At 32.6% G+C, this 13,341-nt stretch overlaps 1 protein-coding gene across 3 annotated transcripts; it reads right to left on the bottom strand.

Moving 5' to 3' along the window:
• Window positions 1-24: 24 nt before the first annotated feature.
• Window positions 25-12,841, bottom strand: LOC119637056 (lipid storage droplets surface-binding protein 2). Of its 3 annotated transcripts, XM_038032875.1 has the most exons (5): window positions 12,617-12,841; window positions 4,780-5,220; window positions 4,063-4,128; window positions 514-683; window positions 26-459 (listed from the first exon to the last, which is right to left on the bottom strand). In XM_038032875.1, exons 1-5 carry the CDS (start codon window positions 12,789-12,791, stop codon window positions 451-453), a joined length of 861 nt encoding a protein of 286 aa, XP_037888803.1. In that variant the 5' UTR covers window positions 12,792-12,841; the 3' UTR covers window positions 26-450. The 3 variants fall into 3 exon arrangements, with proteins under 3 accessions (XP_037888802.1, XP_037888804.1, XP_037888803.1); XM_038032874.1 differs by having other exon boundaries at window positions 25-683; XM_038032876.1 differs by lacking the exon at window positions 4,063-4,128 and having other exon boundaries at window positions 25-683.
• Window positions 12,842-13,341: the final 500 nt, after the last annotated feature.

Raw genomic sequence — 13,341 nt, 5'->3', positions numbered from 1 at the left:
AACATTTTTTTTTTTTTTTTTTTAGTATTTAGTATGATCATCATAAGTAACCTTGCAAAATATGTAATATAGGGTCTTATCATAGGAACGGCGCTTCATATTCATTTTAACCTTTTTCAACGCATTTTAAAAATATTTGTAAATTTTTCAAACTTTGAAATCAATTCAAATCTTATGTTAACCCAAAGATTATTATCATCTTTTTATTATTATTACTGTTCCGATAAGCGAATCATTGAATATTTCGCTACCGCGATATAGAAATACAAAATATGATACGATTAATGATAAGATATGATTAACGAGAACGGTTCCTTCTCACTGGATGAATAACTTGACGATCATTTTTTGCGTAAAGACTTAAATCTGCGTGCGTATGAGAAGATTGAAACCGAACGAACCGCCTGACGTGGTCTACTGAGTCAGAGAATTGTGGAGAGGCGCGCGCAGTCAGACACCCTATATTAAAAAATTCTTGTATATACATAATATAATTAATTGGTTACCTCTTACCATAAACTCATTTAATTGCCTATCAATACTATTGAGAATATTTGGATTTCTTCTAATGTAATCAACAATTTCGTTTAGTATTTTTAAAGACATTGATAAAAATACCGTTGAGGCAGCTACAATAAATCTAGCATCAAGTTCAACGTCGTAGTCTACATTAGAGTCCTCCTCTACAAAGCAAACAAACAAGAAAATTGTTATACGGAAAAAAGAAACGTTTAGACAAGCAAGCAGAAGTAATAGTAAACTAAAGCAATACATGAGTCCATATGAAGACGAGCAATGCGAAAATGCTTTATTAATTTTTAATTGAACTCAATGAAGTCTATTTTTTCTCACATTAATCACAAAAGCATTGTATATTTAATTTACTACTCGTGACCTACTGCTAAATGACGTTAACATGCAGAGATTGTTTTTATTTTTTTTTTTTATTGCAGACATGCGTATGAATGAGAATAAGCGTGTGTCATATACGGAGCATTTGCATTCGCTGATTAAAACCGATTAAAACTCAAAAGCGTGAAAGAAGACTTTCAATATATTACCAAGAGGCGGAGGCTGTAAGCCCTGACATTCTCATTTAATCGTCCCAAGAGATAGGAGCTCGATTCACAGTCATCAAGAATTTTCACAAACAGAGTATAGAAAGTAAGCAACGTTTGGTGTCAAGTGTCCCTTCGAATATCTTAAGAAAGAAATCTTAGAGAAAATATACTGGGCAACGCAATCAATAATCTGAGAACGTAAAGGCTATTAAGGCCGCTTTACACAGACTTGGAAGGGTCGATTTTTATATGTCGTTCAAATTTTTCTATGCTCTTCCCCATGGAACAGTTTACTTAAAATCGCACGTGGTTAAGAAAAGTGACCATGACTTTGTATGCTTTTATCATAATTGATCAAACGTAATTTAATTCTTTTCAAGATTCACACAAAGGCCTTCCGTTACCGTTTCCGCATCAAAAAGTCCGTGATTCTGATATAGCTTTGTTAAAGCGTTGGCAACGTTCAGAAGGAAGCTTCAGGGCATCTTCATAAAGTATATATATATATCTTTGAAAAGAATCATATTTTAAACCGATTTAAACATGTACATCTATCCGTCCGTCTGTCTGCGTGTAACGTCTGCGATAAACATTTTCCTATGGCAAAAGCGGAAAGTATCGGCTTCAAATCCGGCAGAAGTATTGGAAGTTCTTGCACGTAGGTTGGTATTGAAAATGGAACAAATCGGTTAGAGGGGATGACCATAACACAACTTGCGACCAAAGCGTTTTAGAAAAGTGAAAAAAAAATTTTGTTTTTCGCCCATTACTTACAAACCAAAACAGATACAACGATCAATATTTCCACTTACATTCCCAGCACCCAGACCGTCAGGGACCCTGTAAAGTCGACATATTACTGACCAATAGCAAAAGAAAGCTCTTTTCATGTTTGTCCGTCCATCTGTCTACCCTTCCGTTAATTTCTGTAGTGAATATACTCATGATCGCAAAAAGGGAGTGATCGGCCGCAGAGATACGATAAAAATTTGCACATTTATTCTACAAAGATGGAAAAAATTAGCCAAGCCCACCCAATTTTATAGAGCATGGAAATTTGGTTTTTCCCATTCTTTAGTTAGTTTTTACAATAACTAAGGGGTGGGGGTCCATCATTACTAAGGGCCGCTGTGAATTAGCCTCGAAAATAAATAAAATGCCTTAATCCTTTAGATGGCTTTTGAACAGACCAACAAGCGATAGACCGTCTTTTTGTTATGTGCAATAGCTAGTTTGCTTCCTTTCAGGGAACTAATACTGATTCTTAATTGAATTGATATCAATTGATCTTTAAAAGATTTTTATGAAGTTTTTCAATTTTTAGTTTATCGTATAAAAAAAAAAAATTGGACGGTTTTTATATGCGCGATTTTGAAACCGTGGATCACTTACATCTCTTCCTTTCTTATGGAGACTAAATATTAGTTGGGATATATTGCGGTCGTCCAACTAGACAACAAGTTTCACTTTAATCTTATTAACATTTGTATATGAGGTCTCGAAGTAAACAGCTCCGCTTTTGCGAAGAGAATCCTATCTCCAAAGAACGGGGAGATGTGTCTTTAAGAAAACGTACTCTAGTTTCACTGGAATACGAAAACTAAGTCATATAAGACGTTGAACACATTTGCGTCATCAAGTCATCCCCTATAGAAGACAACAGTTGAAATTTAAAGCATAGTTATTGAGGTATGCAATTAGTTTTGGACGGCTCTCAGCTTTTTTTTTTTGACTTTTCCAAACCATTTTCGGACAAATGAGTCTTCATAAAAGCATGAAGGACGCCTTAGAGACTCGATAAAGTGCGCATAAGTAATTAGTATGCTACTCCAATTTATATAAAAATATCTACTATCTCTTTCAACTGCTACCAGTATCGCGCATATGGGGACTATTGAAAGAACAAAAATTCAAATTATTATTGTCTTTAACTAGGAATGTTAAATTCAAATTTACACAATGCTAAATAATAGTCTCAAGCAAAAGATTTCACGTAAAGATAATCTCGTTGACTCAGTCGGGAAATGCAGAGTTAAAAAATACGCTGTCAACGCATTGTGCGAATGCATAGACGCATACCTGGAATCTTATCAAATTGCGCCACAACGCCACTTGTACATATATACTGACAATTAAAAAATGATTCAAAATTTTAAATGACTTTGCTTTTTGAAAATTTGTATATATGATCAGTGTATATGCCTTTATTCGCTTAAAGGTTGAAGATTGTTTTCAAGCAAAGAGGGCGGTACAATAAACACATTTTTCTCGATAACAATGCCGAACAACAACAATCGACGAGACGCTTATAAAATATACGCACTCGCGAGCAGTTAGGCACTTTCGCTGACCAGCAAGACCAGTAATGAACTTCATGCGGGCGCGGATTAGGTGTAAAAATCAAAGCAATGCGCTCACAATTCCTTTCAGGTAGACTGAAATGGAATCTTTTGCAATCACTTATAGAATACATATAGAGCATAAAATGTAGAATATATAGAGAGAGCCCTGAGAGCTATTGGAAACTTTCGGATTGAAAACTCTTCGTATAGATTTGTTGGAATTTTCCTAGGCATTCGAGATACGCCTTAGTCTTGCTATGCGCGCTGCAATACTTTAATACTAGTGTTTCAAAGAAAGACATTGCAATCAATATAATTGCAGTGCTGTCCGTTGGCCGACTCTTGCTGACGAAAGGCTACGCTCGAACATTCGACAATGCTAAAAGATGACACAATATTAAAATTTTTCTCTACAAGATCACTATACAACGAAATTGTAGTTCGAACCTTTTGCTTAGAACACTTTATGAGAGGAAATCCATAATTTAAGAACTCTTTTCGTTCTATTTGTGAAATTTATTCTTGCATTTAAGATGAAATTTTTGGATGAATAGTTTTGGTTGTTCTGCAATCAGTTAACAAAGTCTTCAATGAATCCAGGTCTCAGGCAACATGCGAATTTTATTTGATTTTTGAAAAGTAATAATACGTAAACTTACGGTCTGTGGTGGACGTTTTGCCATTCTGGGCATTGTGACCATTTTGTTTCTTAACTATAGGTTTTTCTTTTTACAGAAAATGGAAAAGAAGAAAGAAAAAGGAAAAAGGAATTATAAATGACAGGAAAAACTCTATTTATCTAATGAAAAACATTGAATCGATGAATGCGATGCAACTGTATTTTTTTTTTTCTTTTCTTTTCTTTTTACTTGAATCAATGGGTTAAAGCGAAATGTGTGTCGAATTTCTTAGTGATTAGAAGAAGAAGAAGAAAAAAAAAAAAAACCAACAAAAAGAGACCAATCAATTGGCAAATATGTGTGAAATGAATGATTGCTTTGTGTCTTTCGCTTAACTATGTTTTTTTGCTATTTTTCTTCTTTTTTTTTTTTTTTTTTTTTTTATACCCAGATAAAATTTGAACAAAGTTATTTTGTATTTTATTGAATGGGGTAGATGACGCATTTAGTGAATGAGTGAATTTTATCTTTTTCTTTGTTTTGCTTATTTCAATAGAAAAACTATGAAATGTGAAGCATTTTTTAAACAATGCCTTGTGAGTAAAAAATTTATATGTAAAAAAACAAAAAAAAATTAAATGAAAAAACCTAAAAAATTTTCACAAAAAAAAAAAAAAACCAAAAAAAATGTCATGGAATGTGAAAAATGTTAATAACGCAATCAATAATCGTAAAGTTTTCATAGTTAACACTTACCATTATCTTCTTCTTCATTTTCTGAATCGGATTTGGGGAAATAATATTCCAGCAGACGTTCGGCTAAGGCAGACGTCGTATCGACACCGTTTACTGCTAAACTACCGTATTGCGTGGCCAATACCTCATTGGCTTTCTGCCAGGCTAAATCTTTTAATGAGGCCGCTTTCTGTTGACCGGCTGTTTTTAGCTTTACCACGCGATCAATATGCGGTTGCACTACATCGATAACTTTATTTTTGGCTTGATTGTAAATCTCTTGAGGTGTATCCTTAATAATCGGCGCCTTTACTTCCAATTTATCGATGCCTTTAACCAAAGTTTGATCGACGTATTGTATGGGACGATCCAAGCAGCTTACAATTGGAGCCGCCGTAGTAACGGCACGAGCAACACAGTCTTCTGCAGCACTTAAAGCCCAATTGAAAACGCGATTTCTGCCTGCAAAATAAAAAATAAAATCATATAAATAAATAAATCTTGTGACTAAGATTATTGTTATTATCAAAATTTATTTATCGCAAAGAAATAACAAACTCTTGGGATGCATCTAAGATCAGCCCTATCAGCTTTATATAGCCTACACCGTATGTGGTACAAGGATATCTTGCAGATGGACTGGAAATAAAAAAAAAACCGATCGATTCCGAAAATAATTCTAAGCTTGTCTGTCCGTCTGTCCGCGTTATTTTCTTTTGTTTAACCCTGCAGATCGCAATTTTAGAGATATTTGGTGCACTGATGTGTTTTGGCCCATGCACGGGCGCTATTGAGAATGATTCGGATCGGATTACCTTTTCGGCCATGTCTCATACAACATTTCATTTTGTTATATGAATAACTGCAGTGTGGTGTAGGGTATTTGATGATGGGTCGTGACCCATTGCACTGTTTTTACTTGTATTTTAAAAATAAGCAGAAAAAATTTATAGGAGTTTTTTAAACAACAAACAACAAAGCTTTGGATTATATTTCTTAAAAACAAAATCTCTTATCTCCTCCCCAAATGTATAAATAATGAATAGAAAAGAAACAAAAAAAAAATAAAAAAATAAAAAAAATTGAACACTTTACGTTTAAAGAAGATTTGCGCGAACGTAACAAACAAATAATAATTCTTTCAATTTTTATTTTCAACTTACAGATAATGAAAATTCCCTTGAACTGTTTAGCAAATTTAAAACGTGTTCAAAATATCAATAAAACTAAAAGAGACAAAACAGTAATAATAATGAATTTGGCTAAGAAAACATGGATTGACTTAAGAAAGTCATGCTTGGCTTGGGACGAATTTCGGTAACCCATCACTTAGCGGAATTTTTTTAGTAACCATCACCGCATGGCAGTGAGGGCTTTAAAACCTCTCGAATAAAAATGCACAACGACATCTGGTAAAGACCATAGACTATTTATGAAAATATTTTGTGGACAAGCAAGAATTTACTGCAAACACTTCTCTTTCTCTTTTTTTTTTGGTTAATGTGTTGAAAGTTTTAATATAATTTTTATTTATTTATTTTTTTTAAATTTCCTTTTCGAGGTTTTTATTTATTTATTTAGCGATATTGATCCAAGTAAATGTACAGTTACCTGAGCTGTCACGTTTCGGCGAAAGCTCATCAATCGTCTGAAAGTGGTTTACGACCAACTAAACCATGGGTTTGGTTCCCTACTTTACCTTATGCAAGAAACTAGAGATAGACAGAGAACGGAACGAAAAATAAGAATATTTTAAAGAAAGAGTCCCATCTCTTAAGTAAAGCAAATAAGAGCATATAAAATAAGAAGGGAGTTCTATTCACCTAATAGTCAATCTTCGCAACTTGTCACGTAACTATGATGGCTAAGTTTATCGAATTAATGTTTAAACAGCAGTTTCAAGTGATTCTGAAATCATACATCATACTATAGAACAGTCTATTATAATTAGTAATCTACGATATCTCGTTTAGTCTGTTTCCCGTATTGAGCCCATTTCTTTTTACATTTGATTCTTAAGTTTACCTTAATTTGTAGTCCATACCTTTGTGTCGCTTACGATTACGTTTACGACGATGAATCAATCATTTGAGTTTATATTTCGCATTTTGTGGCCGAGAGCTACCCGAATGTAGAAAGCAAACGACCACGCTAGGTGGATACCTTGTAGCCGGTTCTCTGATGAGTATTCTTAGGCAACACGGCATAAATTTTGCATATCGTATTCCTAGACGAATCTTTAAATGAATCTTGCTTGCTCGTCGCTTAAATAAAATTTATAATTCTCTCTCATGCTACATAACATAAGTTATACATCACACTTGAATGACACACAGAACTATCGAGTTGACTGAATTTCTTTTTTTACACGACTGCAAGCCATTTATTTTGTTTTTTCTTTCTTTTAAATTAAATAATACACATATAGAGAAGTTCTTAGAAGATTTTGCTGTCGATAGAGGTACGAAAGGTACGAAAGGAGAATTTCATTTAAATCATGATAGCAAGAAAATAATTATTTGATTAATAATGAATAATTATTTTTGAAAATGTTTGCTGAAAGCAAGGTGTGTAAATGAATTAACAATATATCGCAACGTTTACCAAATACTTATAATAAATGACCGTAAAACGCAATCATTTCGCAACCAAATAATTTATATTCACGTAACATCGTAAATTCTATACCCAATTGCACTCTACCTCCAATACATTATTCGTTGTAGCGAAAATTTATATGCATTTTATATATATATATATATATATATATATATAAAACATTTTTATACGCGCGTTTATGATTCATTTCGATAGATTTTATGAAGCAATAATATTTTCTCATAGATAATTTTATTAAACAATGATTAATAAGTATGAAGACATAAAAAAAAAAATATATATATAAAGAAATCTATTATATATTGCTCTTCTAATTAAGCGCTGTTAATATAATCGCATAAGAGATATGAATAAAATTCTAATCCAGATGCTTATCAGGCATTAACTTTACATTATCGTAGGAGTCCTTCCTTCACCGATCCACTTACTGATTAGATAAAGAGTTAGTGTTACGTGATATTGGCAAAAGCGTCGACGGCTTTTCTCTAGATACGAAAAAGACAAAATGAAAAGTTGAAACTTGATATATGCTTAGGTAGCTGAACATTGAAAATGGGTGCATTCCCTCGACATTAAACAAAAAATAATCACTTTTACTTCCTAATAGATATTCGCCGACAAGTCGGTATAAACTCTAATAAGCTTACAAGCACATTTATATTATGTAAAGTAAGGTGTCATTAAAACTGTTAATTTGTAAAAAATGGCGTAAACCTTTCAAATGGGACGAATTGATACGCCCACATTTAGCAAAATATTACATAATTTAAACACATATTAATTAAGATAATAAGCATCAAAAGTTTATTTTAAGGCGAATGGCGGACATAGTTGTAAGTCTTTTTTCCTCAATTTTATCCCCTTTGTAAAGTATTTTTAAAAAATTTGCATGCTTTCCCTTAAATTGAACTTCTATCACCAGCTTAGTTGAACACAATCCAAGCCGGATATATTACGCGTGAGCTGGACCTCTAAGGCTACACAAGTCGTGGACTTGAAATCTAAAAATATCGTAGGTCCCGAATATTTTCAAAGCCAAGATTTTAAATTGATCCTATAGAAGAGAATAATTTACATTTAAACGAACGTTATTTTTGATACTTGATTTTAGTGATTCGTTAACTCATTCCATGTGAAATCACTTGCGTTTATATTACATTCATTGCATTCATTCAGAAATTGCGACTTGGAAAAATATGCTTTTTATTTACGTATAAACCTATAATGAATAACAAAAAAAAAATTTGAACGAAATAAAACGTCTGTCACATGCACGAACGTTCAAACGTGTAGTGTATCGAACACAGTTGTTAATTTCTAGAAGGGTAAAAAGGTATGAAAAGTGTGTGTCGGCGATTTATAGCTTTCGATTATTTTTTAGAATACTCGAAACACACTTACGTAAAATCAATTCCAATTAATTTCATAAAATGACGAAAAGAATCTCGGTCTGTGATGTATTCTGTATTTCGTATTCCGCGGCAGAGAACGGTTTGAAGAACAACCAAATTGTGCTACTGCCTGCGTCTATAGTGCCATCATCTAGATGATGATACTTTCGATATATGGAGCTTTTTTTTTTTTTTTCCAAAGCATACCTTCCTTTATTTGTTTATTTATTTATCTTTTCTTTTAGGAACAGACAACCAAACAAGTATACAATAATTCTGCATTACCTGGCCATTGGTTTATCATTCATTTAATTTGACATTTTTTTACATCACAAGATCGTCACGCTTTCTGCTTAATATCAGATGAACTTACGGAAATATCCGAAATTAATGAATTCACACTCAGTGTAAATGCATTGCACAAAAAGATCCAAATGGATAAACCGTTTTGCTAAGATGTCATCACTCTTGCTTAGGTTGGATGGTAAGTAATACTTTTTCAAAATTCATATAAAGATGGATATTATCAAAGTTTGGTAGACACCTTAAGATACATCGTAGTCATACAACAAATAATGAAAAATCATGTCAAAGGGAGTGCAATAAAACTAAATAAAATTTTGACATTTGTTTTATTAAAAATGGTAGATTCTAAGTAAAAGTAATGAGGTGAAAAGTATTCTTTAAAATATTAGCCCGTTTTAAGTGTCACCGAAGAGAAAAGAAAAGAAAACCGACTATTTAATCCTAATGCGATCAAATGTTTTTTATAACGGATCATAGCACGGTGAGCCCCACAGATTCACAGTCAGAAAAGAGTCCCGTGCCTTGGACACAAAGGAAAGACTTCATCACACCATTCCATAACGGTAACAGCAACATCACATTTGATAATTTCGTGACTCAGATTTTTTGTGAGCCTGTGAGGCTCATCGTGGTAATATCCGTTACATAAATGAAAAATGTTTAATTTCGAACGCATGGATTTTAAATTGACATCTATTTTTTTTGTTACTTATTAACTTAAGGTAAAGTAAAGCAAAAAATTGTTTGAAATATAATGTAAAATAATTTCAGTTCATAGTTCAAATGACTCTCAAGGACTGAACGTGGTCCGGTTAGCGTTGATTGTTTATGATGCGTTTCTTGCTCCTTCGAGAACCTGCAGACACTCTTCGCAGCATTCGTTTTGCTTTATTAAGGAATATGTTCTTGTTGATCGTTCCTTTTCGGGATAAGTGCCTAAGAAGATTCTCTTTTGCTCGGTTTTGTGAGAACTTTATTATGCTTTACTGACTTTATATTGATATTTAAACATAGTTTCTGGAGTTCATATCAATTGAATTAATAAAATTATTGTCATAAACCATAATTGATTGTCAATTGACTAAATATTTGCATGTATTCAGTACGTACTTTCACGAATGTATTATATATAGAGCGTTTATGAGAAGAAATTTTTATATTGTATTGAATATCGTGAAGGCATAAAAGGAAAGAGAAAGCACAATAAAAAACAATATTAAAATTATAATATTTAAATGATAAGGTCGCAGGTTAGTTGTGTGCTTAAGCATCGAAGCAACCAAATTTTCTTTATTATTAAGGTGACCAAACGTACCCATTTTTTTTATAGCCATTAAAAAAGAATAAAAACATGAAAGATTCCTAAAACCCTAACGCCCATACGTTTTATAGGAAGATTCTTAACACTTAGCCGACCACGTGCTCCAAAGACTAACCAAAAAAAGAGTAGATGTACCCGATCGTTCGGCTAGGTGTTAAGACTACCGTCGCAGAAGGCTAAAATGAAAATTTAAAAATTCTTCTTCTCATCGAATGATTATAGATCAGACTTACTCACTCACTTTGATCTGCCCACCAGTTCGTTCACAATAGGCAAAAAAAACTGCTACACGGAGCAACTATCTATCGGTGTGATTCACTTACAAGCACATACGCAAGACACAAAGACCTTAAAGTACGACATATTTATATGTCGCAAAAAACATATGAACACTAGCGTAGTGTGTAAAAAGTTGCCAGCAACCATGCGTTCTGTCGAAAATGGTTTGTAATTTTTATACTTACATATATTATATATACATGTCGCAAGAGAGGAAATAATATAACATTTCTTACTTATTTCATACAAGTTGAAGAAGACAGACGGGACGCGAACGGAATGAAAGAAATAGAGTGCAGTAGTATACCCGTATGTGAAATGTGTTGACAAAGGACACATTGTCAAGAATGGTATGAAAGGATAACTAGACATAGCTGCACTTGTCTCAGTTGGCGGTAATCTCAGACATGGAGAAATTGAGAGCAAAAAAAATTAAATATTCAAATTTGTTTTCGTACTTTTTTTAAAGTAAGTTCTTAAGTAAGTTCTTCTTAAGAGTAAAAAGTGTAATATCATGACATTACAAATATTAATTTGATGCTTTTCGAGAAATACAGCGTTTTAAACGTACTATCCTAATTAGTTGGTAAATTATTATTAGCAAATGAGAAGGTGTTCGAGTGTTGATTATTTTGATCATTCCGGTTTAACAGTTGGAAAGGCTCGTAAGATTCTTAATCAACTGAAGGTTCTGAAATGATTCAACAAAATTGCTTTGTCCCGTCCCCAAGTTCGTGATATGCAAATAGAGAGCCAGAGCATACTTTAGATGTAAAAACTCAAGTTCTGTGCTAGCAATCCACTTACTTAGGTATTAAAAATAGTCGTATTGTTGGCAAAAAAAAAAAGAAAAAAAAAAAAAAAACAGTTCACAATAGGTATCGATTCGAAGTAACGCCGGAGCAAGTGGAAATGTTGTTTGCTTCGGAAAGAAGGTTGAATATGCCCTACCTTAAATAATGTGAAAATCAATTGAAACTTTTTTGTTAACAGTAGGCGTGACATTAAGGTCATCAGACTATGTTTTTAAATGAAACTTTTAAAGACAATATTTTGTTGTTGTTTATTTTTGTTTTTTCTTTAGGTTTATGCAACGTACATGGGCAACGCCCAGTTTTAAGCTTCCCTTGCAGCTAGGCAACTAAGATTACAAATAAACGCCAAGTCTCAACTGTCTATGTCAATATTTGCGAATGGACGGATAGACACATGTAGGGACTCGACTCTGTTGTTTGGGTATATATAAAATCGCTTCACCGTTATGCTTCAATAATGGATCCGAAAATTAAGAAATAAATTTATTGCCCACACAGTTTTTCAAGTCACTTTCAATATATCAGGAATTCAATAATATTTTTATTGATCAAATAAGGAGTTCAAAAAGACATGTGTCAAGGTTCAACTTTCTATTGCAGATCTCTCAACGATGAAGATTTAGGCAGAAGAAACTAGCTTTAGTAAATCGTTTAGGAATCTCTGTCCGATCTAGAATATCGGCACTTTCATGCGCTGGAGATTAATACCTAACGCATATGCGAGATTGACATCAAAATTATTATGGCATACCTTCAATCGTTGATAGGAGCTAAAATATTCTCTATATCGCATTTGTCCCCTAATTTCTCAATTCCATATTAATTTAATTTTTTTTCATTTTACACACTTTTTATTACATATATACAGTATATATATATATATATAAGTATATATATATATGTGCTCATGCATTTTGTGCATTCTATTTGATGTGTGGCCAGCGCTATAACGGTTTCAGCAACTCAACTACATATGAAAAGAATTTCAAGGTTTTCTTTTACATTTTTTTTTTTTTTTTTTTTCTTTTTCATTTTTTTCCCCCATACTTGCTCGCTAATAAAGTTCAAAGAACTTATGCTACAGATTGACTTGATTTCTTAGTTTTTATGAATGTGTTCGTGCTTACCTTTTACTTTGCCATAGACATCCTGACTTTTATCCCAAGCCGCACCCACAACAGGCAATTTTATAATGCGTTCTAGCGACTCCAAGTGTGGCAATAAATTTTGTGCGTCTTTTATTTGCAATTCTGAGACGGCATTACCGTTCGCCATTGAATTTTTACTTTCAGCACTGGCCATAGTTTCTTTTTAGTTTATACAATGTTTTCCTTTCTACTGAATAAATACAAATTTTTTTTCAACTTTTTATTTTGTGTAAATTTTTTTCTTTTAAATTATTATAGTAATTCTTTTTTATAGTAAATTTTCTTCGCTTTGATTATATGAAAAAAAAAATTTTGCAAATATATTTTATACAATTTTTTTTCTATTTTAATCGATTATTTTTTATTATATGCTTTTTGCAGTGTATTGTAACAATGATTTTTTGTGTTGTGCACTTTTTTTTTTTTTTTTTTTTTATTATTAAATCAATTATGTTCTTTTGTGTTAGCGCAATTTATAAAAATGTTATGCTCTCGCGTACGCGTACATTTAGCATCTGACTGAGTTTTATACCGGTTCCCCTGATATTATATATGGAGAAACTCGGTTTCGCGTGTTTTGTTGCTCTGCCTACAAATACATACATACATGCATTTACAAGACGATCGTTTAATTCTTATCGCGTTTTACTTTGCGTTGGTGTTGTCTTGATTTATTATATATTTGTAGACTTTTGCGTTCATAT

This window comes from Glossina fuscipes, unplaced genomic scaffold, assembly GCF_014805625.2.
Source record: "Glossina fuscipes isolate IAEA_lab_2018 unplaced genomic scaffold, Yale_Gfus_2 43, whole genome shotgun sequence".
NCBI classification, from domain to species: Eukaryota; Metazoa; Arthropoda; class Insecta; order Diptera; family Glossinidae; genus Glossina; species Glossina fuscipes.
This window is presented reverse-complemented; position numbering and strand designations above follow the sequence as displayed.